Here is a 16322-nt window from a genome sequence, read left to right as displayed (position 1 = left end):
ATGTCCAATCTAAAATCAGAGGTTTAAGCTCCATAGATGAGAAATCCAGATGAAGTCCTCTCTTATAAAAGTACCTTTACACTAAATGCCACCCATGCTGTCCTATAATAGGTGGATTGAAGTGATTCTAAACCCACAAGATTTTTTCAATTAGTCAGCACTTTCTTTCAGAAAGCTTTAAAATTGTTTGCAAAATGCCAGTGCAACCAGTTTATCTTTCCAAGCGCATCACAAGCACTTTTGTTCAAAGTCAACCACTTTAGGGGTTTCTGTAGACAGCAGAGACTTGAACAGATGAAGTGAAACATTATACAGGACACACAGAGTCATATGGTGCCTGTGACAAGACTGTTTTTCCAAATGGTTATGAGGTATGAAGCAGAGTTTGGGATCCTCTCATGAAGCCATGTACTTGGGTAGCTGAGAATGTAAATGATCTGAGACGCCCTGTGGCTTCATTTTGTGGTTAGGTGGGTAGCCTGGGTCTTCTCTAACAAACACGACACTCTAAAACACGCCTACTGATGTCGAGTCTATGTCTTCAAAAGAACATTAAAGGATTAAGGGATGTTTAAACCATCACTCTAAAAGGGAGTTTATAAAGACACGATGAGCGCACTGTCTGTATTGTTTAAATCCATCATAGCATGTACATAAGCATTTCAGAATCCCCAACACTAAGATCAAAACAAAGAAACCACAGTAGGAAATTCCTGTGATCTACTATTACGTAGCGTAGTAGTTGTAGCCACAAATCTGTAATATCTGACAAGTCCTGCGTGCTGGCTTTGTGGAGCAGTAAAAAGCAGTCGCCAGACAAAGCACCACAGATTCAATTTTAAATGCAACTGAAATCCTGGCAATAAACTCCTTCTATAGCCGCCACTTTATATGGCAAAGAAATGCACTGCATCTGCAACAAAGTGAAAGAGTTGATGAGAATCGCATGCATAATATAAATAGTTTTACACTCTCCCCATCCTGGAAAAAATCTAAACTGAGCGAGCAACAATTCAACAAATCACCTGTTGATAAAGAACAAGCAGCGTGAGTGTCCACTCAGCACATACAGAACTGGTTGAGAAACCTTTTCCTCACAACGTCCCTTTTATTTGCGACACACTGCAACTGAACTTACATGCTAGCATACGGTAAGAGTTATCCTCTTTGAAGATAAGCTTTAAGCTATGTTTCAATAAATACCCACATTTTGGTGGCATGATGCTTGAATGGGATTTAAAGTATACCAGGAATCAAGGATCTAGATCAGCTTCTGATGTAAACAGAAGGATATATTGTTTACACCAAGAAACAATACCTAAAAAGATCAACATAGTAAGAAAAACCTACAGGAAAAGTTTACCAGTGTATCTTGACTACAACAAATATCACATGTCAAAAGAGAGGAAACATAAAATGTTGTTTATACTAAACCAAAACTTTTTTAAACAGTCTCTGTTTTCTGTTGAATAGCTGTGTTTATAACAGCTGTACATGAAAACTTTATGCAAAACAATTGTATTTGCAACATGAGTAGTGCATAAATCATAACACTCATGTGAAATCTAGTTTATTATGTCAAACTGTGGCGCATGACAGCTGAAATAGTCACAGTGTGGCTAAATACTTTGTAACTTTTCATGATTTTGTTATTTTTTCCGTTCTAACATCATCATCTCTCAAAGTGTCTTTTTGATGTTTTTCATCAGTTCATGGGGAATAAAGTGAAAGGTTGTGGTAGCAAAATCCCCAAAGACCTAATTTACGACCACAACATCCTATATAGTTTAATGGGATTTTATATGATATTCCAACATAAAGTGATGCATAATTGTGAGTGGAAAGGCTTAAAAAAAAAGAAAAACTCTGAAAAGTTTGATGTGTTTAGTATTAGCATGCTCATCCTATAGTTCCCTCTGACGCCCCGTAAAAACAAACATCTTTTATTGTAATCATATCATTTCTCCATCAGCTTCACACATAAGCTAGAGCTTCCCCATTCATTCTAAAATAGCTCCCACTTACTGAAATTGGATAGAGGCCATCTATGAACATTGATTTTCAAGTCTTGCCACTAATTCTCAATTCAATTCAGAGCTGGACTTTGACTGGACTATCCTGACAAATCCATCTGCTTTGATCTAAGCCATTTCATTGTAGTTCTGGCTGCATGTTCTCCTGCTGGAAGGTGAAACCGCCACTCTAGTCTCAAGTCTTTTGCGACCTCTAGCAAATTTTCTTTCCTGACTATCCTTCACTTAGCTCTTAGCTCCTTCCATCTTGTATTCAACTCTGACCCCTGCCTGTTCAGGGTCATGTACAGCGATAGCTTTACACATCACACATAGTCTTTTGAATGTAGGCCCAACTGTTGTGATGAGTCATCTGACCATGTTTGAATGTTCTTTGCCATGCAAATTGGGCTAATAACTCTTCAACACTGATTTATTTATTTTTTCCATTAAGATCAGATTTGTGGAGTAGTCATGTAATGGTTATGTATTTTGATAATCATACATCATTTTCCACCTCTCAATTATGCATTACTGTATGTTTGGCCTGTCAAATAAAATTCAAATATACTACCATGACGTTTCTGAATGTAACTTGACAAATTGTGAGGTTGATTAAATAGTGTCAATGTTTTTTCAAGGCCCTGTAAAAAATATCTTTAACTGCATAATTAATCCATGAAAAAGCCAAGAGCCAGAGTGAAATGTTTAGAAGGAATAAAAAACTATTGATCGAGACCATGTAAAAAAGACACGTCTAGCACACTGGAAGGAAAAAAAAGAGGAGGCTTTTACATTATATATTTTTTGATAATGATATATTTTTTGAAACATCTTGGGCTTAAAGGTCATTTATTTAAAGGTGAGCAGAGTGTATTACCTAAGAGATACCAGATGCTTTACCTAAGACTGCGCTGCATAAATCCTCCAACATCTGGCCAAATAATCAGGAGATGCTGCTTGCTTCCAGCTGCCTTCCAATTTTTATACTGCAGAGGACGCGAATCACTGATTTTTCTGAGCAAATACATACACATGCATGCACTCTCTGAACTGAAAGGCTCAAAATGTATCCTCTTCCAGTGGGACTGGACTCCAGACCTACGTGCCGTGGCCAAGTACAATAGAGTAATGTTTAGACACTGATGTTTCCTCGCGCTTCCATCTCTCTTTTTATCCCCTGCTACCAGCCCTCCAAGCTGGGTATATCCAACAGCAAAAGAAATTCACTATATTACATCTAATCTTTCTGCGGTGTACATTACCCATAAAACATAGGTGGCTAACAGTGTCCAAGAAGGGCTTCCAAAACGACAAAGAAGCTTTGAGTTACCAGCCAGAAGAAGCAACACTGTTTTTGATTAAAAACAGTGTCTTTTTTTTTTTTACATTTCAGCTGAGAACATCATAGAAATGTTTATCCTCATTTTACTTTATTGTGTGTGGGTCAAACGGAGCAACAAGGGTTACTAAATGCTGTCATACTTGATTTCTTTGTGATGCAAAACAAACATGGCCATGTCAGCACTTCTTGGGGTGAAAGGAGGAAAACAATAGATTGTAGGGGTGATAAATACATGGTGGCATATATGAGGGTAACGGGCACAAACTGCCAAACCACTGAGAGTGATCCAAGGTAGGGATGAGGCGTGGTCATGCTGTAAACATATCTATCTTATTGGTGTGTGAAGTGAGCCATAAACCCACAATAGTGGGTGCCAGTGCTGTAGTACTCGAGACCGGTCTTGGTCTTGAGACCAGTTTTTGATGGTCTCGTCTCGGACTCGACCCCATTTGGTCTTGGTCTTGTCTCGGTCTCGGGCGCTGAGGACTTGGGATTTTATTTCAAGACCAGTCAAGACTGCAACTGTGGAAATATCACTAAACTTATAGCATACTGTCGAGTTTATTTGTTAACATGTTTGTTTTCACTGGATGCAAAAGGCACCGATTAAAATCCAAGCAATAACGTGACTTACCAATTATGTGTTTCTGTTACTCCTCCCTCTCCCTCCCCACCTTTCACTCGCACGCACCGCTCCAAGACATGCGCAGGGGTTTTCTTTGAGCTGCAGAAGATGTCTGTCTAATCGTCAGTAATAGAACTGTGCTGCATAAATCATAAGAAATCCGATGGCGACATGACATGCTGGGCATGGTTTGTTAAAATTTGTTAATGCTGGGGCGTGCTGTGGTGGCGCAGGGGGTCAGCACGCCCCACGTTTGGAGGCCTTAGTCCTCGACACGGACGTCGCGGGTTCGACTCCCGCGACGTCCTTTGCCGCATGTCTTCCCCCCTCTCCTCACCCTCCTTCCTGTCTGCCTACTGTCGAAAAAATACGAGCCACTAGCGCCACAAAAACTCTTCGGAGAAAAAAAAAAAAAAATGTGTTAATGCTATGACTTATGCCATTTTCCTTTTAGAAAGAAGAACCTTATTAATGCTTCTAAACAAGCTGTTCTTATTCAGTCTTTTTCTAACTGTAATGTTAGGAATAACTGCCTGGAGGCCTCTAGAGAATCGCATGTAGCTTTAGGGGCTTTCATCTTTTCTCTGAGCATTAAATGGGTTAATCTTGGGGTAAAGCATACTGAGGCATCAAACCCTGAAAATTTGATTTGAAAATTTGTTTTGTTCTGCATTGTATAATAATAATTCATGTTTTAACCCCTCCCAGACTGATGGATAGGAACTACTGCTTCTTTGTGATCATTGTTGAGGTCTTACCTATTTGGACTTACCTATTGATATCACACAAACCCAACTGCTCCACATTAAACAACTACCAAAACTTCTGCTTTTACAGAGGCGCTCACAAAGATAATGAACACTACATCAAGTCCATCTGATAAGGAAAAATTGTATTTGTCATCTTATTTTTTTTTAAAGAAGCAATTTGAATTTTTTTACTAAATTATTTTGCATTTACATGTTTAGTACTAAGAATTAGAAACTGCATCCAAAAGCTGTTAAATTTTATATTTACCTAGTATTTAGACAAAGACCTGTAAAATTAGGCCATTGTACTACCATTACACATAGTTTTACAAGAAGTACACGTGTTAAATTGCAGCAGAGAGACTGTGAACATCTTTGGATTCATTCACATTGCATTGCAAATTAATGCCAGGACTCATTTTGGCTTAGTTAAGTTAGTGACTATCAGGAAGACCTCAGGGGAGCTCTAACAGAATCGTCATAAAACAGCCTGAGATCGTCTCGTAAAAAGCACAGGTTGGAAGCCCACTATAAGTGGATGGAAATTTGAATGCCTCCCAGTTCTGGGAAAGCTTAGGAATGTTGTGAAAGATATTCTGACGCTCGAGGGACTCAACACACTGACGGTGATCTGGTGTTGATGTTTTTTGGTTGGGTACCGCAGGAATAACACCGAGAGCAAACTGTAGATGTGAAAGATGTTCACAGCTAAAAAATGTAATGAAATATCTACAGAAGAACTTGCAAATGTTGAGAGAACTCACTGATTCTATTTCTGCCTTCCTTTAGTTGTTCTCCAAGTCTTCTGGCCTCATCTGATCTGGTCAAAAGAAGAAGCCAAGTATTTTTTCACACTAAATTTAATGAATGGAAAACTGCAATTAAGGAAATAACCAAAGTGTGTGCTTTGAGATGCGACAATTATGAAAAAGATAAAATAAAAATGTGTTAGCAACTTTACTGTATCAGAAGGAATCTTAAATGCAAGCAGAAGCCATATAACACTGTGTGAAGAATATCTTGTTCCTTTTGTCACTCACCTTTCTTTGAATATATTCGTATTCTCTTCAATGGTTTGATGTTCCTCGTGATCTCTTATGAATATCTCAAATGCTTCCTGTTTTCCCATTGACAACTTTGAACCTGAGGAAATAAAAATCTGTACTGAAACACAAAATACTCATAAAGCACCATTCAAAAGTATTAATACTACTTTAATAGTACACCATGTTGAGGTTTGTGGTTTGCAACCACAGACCTCAACGTATAAACTATAACATATTGTTCCATGAAAATATTAATATATATTTCCACTGGAAATATATGTTAATATTTCCACAGGATTTCCACAGGAAATATATATTAATATTTTAAAGTCACATATAATATTTTTAAAACCACTAAATCAAATTTGAAACTACTTAGGTATAACATCAGATGTTTTTTATTGGTTTCTTTTCTTGTGTTTCTTCTTTAGCTAGTGACAAACAGATGCTTAGCTTTGGACAAATGAAAAACAATTATAATTGCACATGCTGGGTTAGAGCTTGAGATCTGTATCTCTAAACTGCCTCCAGCAAACAGCTTACTGGATTCAGGACAGATTCATCAGTCCTGAATCATGGCTGTTACTCACTGGACAACATAGTATGGGACTCTAATCTCTAAAATATTTGCTTAACTAAACCCATCATTCAAATTACCTTATTTACAATGTCTGTGTTTGTCATATTCCCCTAAAACAAATCTAATAACTATGGGAAAATTAGACAGAACTGTGGTCTCTCCCACATCCTTTGACTCCGATCTGGCAGCCAGATGTGGGCTGAACCCCCCAACCTTCCACCTTTTACCAAGGACAAACCACAAGAACAATTAGACTGTTGTTCAGGGTTAGGAGGGATATAAACACAAAGATAAACAGCATGTCAGCAACACCTACTACAGCCCACCCCCTCCAACATAAACTTCTACAAATTAGGACATAAAATTATTTTGAACCCCACATCCTCACTGCTTTATATGCTCGTAATGATTTTAATAGGGATTTTTCCTTAAGATCTATACATGTGCTTTAAATATAGTTTTTCATTTGGAACATCATATCATAGACGGTCATTTTAGATTTTTGTGTGTTTTTTTGTGATCCAACACTGTTTGATTTAACAAAAGTGTTATGAAGATGGAAAAATATCCTATTTTGCACAAGAAGCAAACTTAAGTAAATGCTCAAACTTGGAAAACCCCAAACTTGACATCAGTTTCCAATATTTCCACTATTGTTACTTTTGTGACGTTTGCAAAGGGACATACACAGGGTTCTGACTTGTTTGAGAATTATAGCTGTTTAGTAAATGATTTGTGTTTCTTCATTTTTGGAAAGTCTTGACTAAAACCAGCAGCCAACATGCAGACATACATTGTTGGAGCCAATCTCAACAATTCACTGTTGGGCTTTCACAGGGGAACCATTTGGCTTGCATGAACAGCAACATACCAGGAATATCTCAGAGAAACATCACATCATTTCATACACTAACATACTGTGGCTAGAGAACTATTAAAACTACACGGATACAAGGACCCTATCTCTTTTTTTTTCTCCTTCTCTTTGCTTCAAGTGTTGAGAAACCGCAACCAGCTTAAAACAGATAAGATGGCACTAATCCCTAAATTTGGAGAATTTGACTCACCAATGTTTTTCTTTTGATGTTTATGTGGATAACCTAATTTAATCTGTGTGCTTTGTGGATTTAAATTATGCAAGGGGGAAACATTACAAAATAAAAGCATCAAATAAAATGAGCGTAGATATAATGTGTCCTAATATATATATATTTATTTTCATCTAATCTCAAGTATATTGAAACTCTCAATTTCATTCCAGACAGACACTGTTTAATAAATCCTACAAAATGGAAAGCAGTGAAGGGGGGGAAGAGGGAAGTACTGCTTTTATTATTTAAACATCATACAAATTTGTTTAACTTAATATGGTCAGCTCTGTAAAAACAGATTTTTTTTGCGGTTTGCTGCTCTGAAGCAAACTAGTAGAGTTAACACAATGCCAAGATAGGAGGACATCAGCAGTGACCTCAGGGAAGCAACTGTTGCTGACTATCAATGTGGGTTTCCAAGCCAAACAATTTAGGAATCACTACTTTACAGTAAAAAAAAAAGAGTCTTCATAAATGGAAACCATTTAAAAAAAAGTTGCTAATGTTACTCACATTGAACATCAAGCAAAGTTTTGATCAAATTCACTAAGTTTAGAGCATGCAGTGTTTAGAGGAACTGCAAAGTACTTTTCAGAAGCTAGAGACCTCAGTTAGCACGGCAAACATAAAGGTTTATGACAGCATAATCAGAAAAGGACTATGTATCTTGCTTGGAACATAAAAGAAAAATATTTCCTACCTCTAAAATAAATAGCAACACAAATTGAGTTTACAAATTTGTGCCTGAAGAGCCACAATGCTGCGGCAACAATGTTCTTTGGAAAGATGACAGATAAAGCTATTTGGCGATAATACACAAGCACAACAGAATTTGCCTCACAGAAACCAGAACGGTTGCTGACTGCAGAACATGAAGTGTTGGATAAATGTTAAACTCCAACATATAAACATTTAGTGACCTATTGAGCAATATACAAAGACCTTTGCAGCACATTTGTTTTGGATTAAAACAGAGCAATGAAGAATGATGTAATGTGCACATAGTTTGGTATTTCCAGATGCCCAGGAATGATAGATGTTGCAGTACATTAAAATTTAATTCCTGGAATATACTGGACATTCTGTCTATTTTAAAGTAATTTGATCAATAAAGCTGATATATTAACAACTATTCTTTTAAATAGCGTTATTTTAAGAAAAGATCATATCAAAGGTCACAAAGAAATCTAAAAAAATTCAAAATATTTTCAATCATAAAAAGAGTTGCAAAAACAGTAACACACTGTAAATTTTAAATGGTTCTTCAAAGAAAAAAACAAACATAAGAAACATTTCTTTCCAAACCAGATGTATAAAAGGTGTCCTAATGACTAAAACACTGACAAATGAGTAGAAAAACAACTAAATATATTTAAATTTCCAGCAAACATAATGCACTGGTTTCTTTGGCCACAATTTAGTCAATAGTCATCAGTTTTATGATGCTGAATTAACTCCGGATTTCTGCACAGTGATAGTCAATCTCACTACAGGCAAATAAAATTTCTTCAGTAATCCTCCTGTAACAGTTTAATGGACTCTTAAATAGATTTTTTATTTCCCAAATTGCAAAGCTCCTCGGTACAACACCAACTTTTCCCTGCTGCTTAACAGCTGATAGAGCTTAAAGTGTGTTCTGCTCAAACTGTAAGAGCAAACAAAGCAGAGAATAAGATTCAGCATGAAGTGTGATGAAATGGGAGAAGCATTCCAAGCCAGAGACATCATTGCTAGCAAGGATTTGCAGGACCTAGGAATTCTGTTTTTCCTAGCGTGAATAAATGGGATCAATATTCATGGATAAAATACCTAACATGGCTAATGTACAATTTAGTTTATGAATACAGTCCTATCTCATTTTAGTTCAGGATATCAATTTAATGTTGGAAAAAATTTTTCCCAACAGTAACATCAACTGTTACTAAAAATCAGAACAATTACTTTCTTGCTGTCACAAATATTAACTTTATTACTGAAGCTTTCCAGCTTCCGTGAGATACTCTAAGAAACAAATGGGAAAAGAGAAACTATTCACTTACAATGACCAAAGTGAGAGATTGATTTATTTGCTTTGCAATAGGACGAGAGAAATTTTAAATTGCTGGAAAAGAAATTAAGAAAACTTGGAACTGCAACGATGTTTTAAAAAATCAGCTAATTAAGGAAGTAGGTAATTAAGCTTAATCTCTTCCAGAGAACAATCTCTCTGATTATCATTTTCAAACAATAAAGGAACAGATTTTTTCTAATTAAACACATTTCTTTCCATTCATGATTCCCACTGGAAAAACATGAACATTTCAAAAGGTCTCATTAAGATATTAATTAGCAACGTCAAAGGTGTGATCTTTCTGTGGAAACTACAAAAACAACAGAAAACATCAAAACCTTTAAAGAATGAAGTATAAATTAATCTTAATTATCCTATCCATTTTTTGAAATTTATGTAAAAATAAACACATTTTTTAACACATGACCCTTAGGAGCCATGCCCCATTAAACATTCCTCGTTTAATGGAAGGTTAGTTAAGAGAATCAATTGTGATCCAGAATCATTTGTTCTGAGTATGAGTCAAAGGAACAAGAGCACTTAACTGCAGCTGCGGTCTGATTCTTTATCAGTATTTAACTTCCCTTCGACCCACAAACAGGGTAGGATTATCTAAGATTTTAGATACAATACATGATGTCATGTATTTCTTCTGCGCTAGAGCTGCAGGTTTTCCCTGGAGGGTGGGGCTGAGCTGGGTGCTCCCACACACCTGCACTGCATCAAGCCTCATTAATGGCTGAGTAAGAGGAAGTGGCTACAATGCCTGAGTGTTAACATCAGCTTGCCGTTGGGTTCCCTATTTGTTACTTTATGCATTTGATCTTTATGATAATACCTTCCCTGTTCTCTCTTTCTAAAGGCTACCTCTTTGTGTGCTCCTGGAACATAATCTCTAAGTTATTCACTTACTACTTTTGCATCATTCTCCTATGACCAACAACCTTAAGATTTCTCTTCATCTCTTCATCAAACCCACCTGTCTGGCTTCGAACAAGCTCTTAGCTTCCACCTGCAAACCCAGTCCACTCCTACCTCAGCTCCAGCACCACCCTACCTTTCACCATGCAAACTAACACCCTGTACTCTACCATTGTATATTCCTTGTTAATAATAATTTTTTGAACCATTTCATCTTTGTCTCCTGAGAGTATCTTGCATTTGGGTCAGAAGTCTAACTAAAACCAAGGCACATATTTCTAATAAATCTAACTGTAGACGGGTTTAGAGAGCTTACTGGCAAACGGTGTCTTTGAAATAAGGTTTTGACTGTTGCATTAAAACCATGCTATTACACTCAGTGTGAGTAAAACACACTTTTTGATCCCACAGAACACCCCGGCTTTCAGTGGGACATTAAAGTAACAATGCAGGTAAAATAAAATTCCCCATTACAGATTTGTTGCAAGGTATTATGTACCACTGTAGTGAATTACAAGCACATTTGGCTCCCCATATATTGCTTTTAAATCTCTGGGTCGAGTACCAGTCTGTCAGGTATCCAAAGTACTGTTCTTAAAACATTTCTCATGACTTCCTCGCCAGAAAAATATAGCCTTATGAACTACTTCTTGAGCATGATTCATTGTTATCATTACTTTTGTCTTTAGTGTCTCTTATGTGATTCTTGAGTTTACCCTGTATATAACATCATCACTGTTAAGACTGTTGCAGATCTCTGTGATGTTGGTTTAGATATTTGCATTTGTGCTACTATATAGTTATATATAGACAACTGGGAACAACTTCACTGCAAACTGACTAGCCACTGCTTTGCTCCAGGAGTATGCTGCCACTTTTTTTGTGCTCTGAAGATGACTTCTGCTTGTTTAACTTTACACTTTTTATAGTTGGTTTAGCACCATTCTCTGAGATTTTTAGTGAGGTTTATGGAATTAGAATGTCAGAGAATTAGAGTCTTGAAAAGAGAAAATGTCAAAATTGATACGACTAGAAGTGAATCAGGAAAACAATTCCAGACTGGACTAATATGATATATGGAATCATAACTTCTGACTGTAACATTGTGTTAGGAGCTCATCAATGGCAACAGGACAATGGATGATCAATAAAAATACTGAGCTCATTAGTTTTTTTACCCCATCAAATAGGGAGAGTGATTTATTAATGGTGAGTCATAATTGGAGAAAGAATTGTCCAATTAAAGTTTTGCTAATTAAAGTTAGCAAAAACTTTCATTTCTCTGCGAGGACCACTTGGATGACAAAGTTTAGCCTTTATGGCATGACATGACAAAGTGATTAATGAAGGTTGCACATAATCTATCAGTGATTTTATAAACTGCTGGTTTGCAGGCATACCTCAGAGCTCTTCCTTCTGTCCTGCCCCTCTATATGACTGATCATTAATTCTGTCTGAGTTAAAACATGTGCTTGTTTTTCAGCAGGGACCCCATATTGTTCGCTCTATTTCCAAAACTGGGCACTATTGCAGAAAAATGTCAAAGTATATGAGGGAGCTGTGGTTCGGACAGACAACAGCACAGCTTCATGAGTTTCTGGCTCACACATCAATGCTCGATGGCTATGACCAAACTTTTTAAAGGGGTTGAGTTTATCGTCACACTTAAGGCTCCACTGAAGCAAAATTCACCAGGAAAAGCTTAATAATTGTTGCCTCTGGCTTGAAACATAAAAGCTCAACTGTCTTAAATGTCAGCAACTTCTGCGTTCTTGTTTCACTTTAAACAGCTAGAAAAACAATACTGACAATGTACAAACATCTGCTGTGTTAAGTGTTGCAATTGAACATTGTTATTATCTTCAAAGGTTTAGATTGTAATCTGTGTCCCAGAGAAAAAACAGGAAGGGTACCTAATCAATTTAAGCTTGAGATCTTAAATTGATGTCAGGAAATCAATTTAAGACAAAAGTGACCAGCAGTCTGGTTCATTAGTTCATATTCAAAATTGTTTCCAGCACACAGTGACCAGAAGGAAAACAAAGCAAATAAGTGTTTTTAAGTAATTATTGTGGATTTACAAACTGCAAACTGAGTTGAATAGAGGTTCTATTACAATGACATACTGTCTGAACTGTGTTTGGATAAATATTGCAAAGTTCTCTTGGTCTCTGCTACACCCGTCATGATCCACTGAGAATTACAATTTTCAAACTCATCAAGTTTTTACAAGCAACAAATTACATGTCTAATATATTGTGCTGTCTACAGCTGTGCTGCTGAGACAACAGTTTGAAAAAGAAATCTTTTAATTATCCCACAATCCCACAGTTTGCATTCTACAGAAATTAAAGACGTGTGAAGTCAGATCCGGAATCTAAGATCCTGGTCACGGCCCACAGCTCACAATAGACAGCCACAGTCTATATGACTGCATAAAGCTGTCTACATTCCAGCTGAGAGAGATCACCTGCTGTGATACCCAATTTATCAAAAACTTATCTCTTGATCCAGATCTGGAAGGTTGAATGTCATGTTGAAATTTTTCTGAAAGTCTTTTAGCTGTATTTACTGCTGCCTGGTGGCAGTGAACAGCTACAATTTTGGAAACTTCCAGCTCAATCTGATTGGTTGCTTGCCACAATTGTAGGTTTAGGAGTCCTTATTATTCTGCCTTTTGGGCGTACCTGTTCTAGATTTTTCTGCACAAAAGAACCCCAGAAAGAATTAAGATAATTCTAAAATCAATCCAGCAAAGTGCAAGTAATAAAGTGGCCACTTTTGTGTAATATCATAAAATTATTTTAGTTTTTCACTGAGGAACTACTCTGCTAAAATTGAAGTGTCATAAACAAGAATATATTATTACTAAAATTGTGTTTCTGAAAATAGAGAAAGAACAAAATGTGTAAATACCTATTTTCATATACTGCCCAGCTCGTCCCACCGGAACCGTTTCCATATTTTCTTCTCTAAACTGTGGCACTGTGGACACTTTTTGGTCCTCTGCTGGCAGATTTACCATGTTTTCCACTTTTAACTGAACTGCTGTTGATGCTTGGCTTTCCCGGTCCACTCCAAAGCTGTTCGGGTTTCCTTCACTAAACCAACGGCCTGTGCACACTTCTTCTCTGTGGTTTGTTGGTAAGGTGTCCACATTTTGCTCTTCCAACTGCGGTGTTGTGGAAACCTCTCTGCTATCATCCTCTGTAAAGGTTTCATTATTTCCTTCATTATTCTGAAGCACTGGATATGGTTCACATGCATGGTCTGTGGCAGAGTTGTCAGCCTTTCTTACTCTAAACTGTGGCATTGTAAACATTCTTTCACTATGGTCTCTTGTTGAAGTTTTATTTCCTCTCCTCAAGTGAAGCCTTGTGAATCCTTGTCTTCCACAGTTTTTGAAAAATGTCTCCATCTTTGTTTCTTTAGGCTGTGAAACAGGCTGTGTGCTCGATAATTTCAACGAGGGCAGCACGTTGGCATCAGTAATGTAAGCAAGCCGTGCGATGGCATCATCTGCTCTTTCCTTTTCTTTCTTCAGTGTTTTCACAAGGATACCTGCAGCAACTGGTTAAGGACTCAGCAAACGCAGCAAGGAGAACATATTTAACTTAATAGCGAATGCATTGGAATGCACAAAGAACAAAAATAAAAAGCTTAAAATAAACATCTCTGGACAGATATTTAGGATACCCTAACAGCTAATTTTAGAGTTTATGCTCTTTTTGTAAAATTCAACTCACAAGTGACTTTTTTCCAGTTGATCATACATTTCCATAATGATATCATAGGGTGCTGACATGTCCTATCTGGTCTTAGAGGCTTGGAATGTTGTCATGGTTTGGAATGTATTAGTGGAGACCAGAAGATCCAGAAGGACAGCAGTGATACTGTCCAAATATTACAATATCCTTTACTATTTTTTAGTTTTTCTTACTCTAATACTGCTATATCAAATCCAGTGAAAGGAATTGTCTTCAGAAACCTGTGTGTAATTTAATCTGTGAATCCAGTTGTTCTGTTAAGGCCTCAGGGGTTTGTCAGAGAACATTATTGAACAAACAGCATCACAGCAACCAAGGAACATATCAGATAGGTGTGATCATAAAGTTTTAAAAGAAGCTTAAAGAAAAGTTAGATAAGAAAACATCTCAACTTCAAAATCTCATGGAGAGTTAGGAAGACTCCTAATAGAACATGGATGGCAATAGCTACAAAGATATACCCATCCAGTTAAACTGTAACTGAAAACTAACACAGCATATCACAATAAATCTACAATGAAACATGGAAAAGAGAAGCTGCTTTGGAATGCTTGAGACTAAAGGGCTCAAATTTTATAAGACAGGGTAACATCTGGTAAGAAACTCTCCCTGTGTGACAGTAAGCTTTCTTGTTTGTTTAGTTTAAAAATGAAGAATGAGAGGTGGAACTGTAAGTTCTTAGACTTTTTAAACTCTTGTCATATTTCTGTTTATAGTCAGAGTAATGAGAAATAACCTGAGTAAAGAAGAACACAACATACTGACTGATAAGTGATAAGAACTACTTGCAACAGCAAACAGAAAGCAAGAGATCGAACTTGTCTCCAAATTGAAACTGATTGGTGAAAATGAGAGGATGAATGACATGTTTGGGAACCAGTTTGGTCTTTTTACACATATCTGTACATGAATGAACAATCAAACAGTTGAGAATTAATGCAACTCCTACAGCAATGTCAATGGAAGTGTGTTTGATGCCATAATCCAAACCCAGAATTTAAAGTCACACTGCACATTAGTAAGCTATTCAGTTTTCTTACAGTGAGAATAACAGACATCTTTGTGGGAAGACTGTAACTATCGTGGTTACCAGATATTTTGGGATGTTCAAATTGGAGTATTTTTTTGGATGATGAGTAGATAATTTTCTAAAGGAGCTGGAGAAGTTATTGTATGTCCTTGTCAGTCAACACAAAAGGGATGTCAGTGGTAACAAAATGTTTCCAGCGAAAACCAACCATTGCCAACACTGCCAATTCCAACATATCAAATAACATACAAAGGCCAAGTTTTACAGGAAAATCCAACTTTTCTGAGTACTTCAATAATTTTACTGGTTGATAATACACAGTCTGCCCTCTATTAAAATTTGCAATAGACCAGCCATTACTTAAAAACTACTTCTAACCATCTTTATTCTACAAGTATATTTCAAAAATTCAATTTCTTTGTAAAATAAGAAATTGTTATGTATTAATGTAAAATTTATTTGTTCCAGGTGTTTTTCTATTTGGGTTTCAGACTATTCATAGAAAAAAAAATAACAATAAAAAATAATTGATTATTGGTTAAATTCAAGAGACTATTCCATTCTTCTTTTAGATCACACACCAATATGTCAATCTGTTGAGCACATTTGAATACATCTGTGTTTAATCTAATCTAAAACCACACTTATATTAATTTCCCTTATTTAGTTAGCTAGCTAATAACAGAAATAATCTTCAATTCATACAGGCTATCACCTTGGATTGAAGCTTTTTTAATACCAAGATCCCATCATGGTAAAGTTGACCACAAAACTCAAGTGACTGTTGAAAACTTCAGTGAGGTTTCACGTAAGATCTGTGAACCGCTTCGCATGTCATTTACTCAACATTTTGTGGTCATACTCAGTCCCAAAGCGCTCTCCTCATCTGTCTCAACTCTCCTTAAACTATCCAATGACATCACAGAAAATAAAAGTACTTTGAAAGTAACTGCTGACAAATTTACCACAAACTGCTACAATTTCAGTGTATGCTATAAGTATTTTATTACTGATGAAAACTTAAATTAATAGCTTGCATTCATATTCATTTGATTATAAGTCCAATTAAAATGACTAATGTACTACTGTTTCAAACTAGCTTCTGG

At 36.5% G+C, this 16322-nt stretch overlaps 1 protein-coding gene across 3 annotated transcripts in view; it reads right to left on the bottom strand.

Annotated features, from left to right (window-relative positions):
• Positions 1-16322, bottom strand: part of LOC114134759 (kinesin-like protein KIF6) — a 55642-nt gene that overhangs the window by 9857 nt on the left and 29463 nt on the right. For all 3 annotated transcript variants that reach the window (XR_003593456.1, XM_028001540.1, XM_028001541.1), the window contains exons 13-15: positions 13336-13980; positions 5772-5874; positions 5496-5551 (exon numbers count right to left, since the gene is read on the bottom strand). Coding sequence is in view for 2 of the 3 variants with exons in the window: in XM_028001540.1 (XP_027857341.1) it covers positions 5496-5551; positions 5772-5874; positions 13336-13980 (804 nt within the window). In the remaining variant the exon portion in view is untranslated. The remainder of the gene's footprint in view (positions 1-5495; positions 5552-5771; positions 5875-13335; positions 13981-16322) is intronic.

Source organism: Xiphophorus couchianus, chromosome 19, assembly GCF_001444195.1.
Source record: "Xiphophorus couchianus chromosome 19, X_couchianus-1.0, whole genome shotgun sequence".
Classification (NCBI taxonomy): Eukaryota; Metazoa; Chordata; class Actinopteri; order Cyprinodontiformes; family Poeciliidae; genus Xiphophorus; species Xiphophorus couchianus.
Note: the sequence above shows the minus strand (reverse complement) of the source record. Positions and strands in the feature narration are given on the sequence as shown.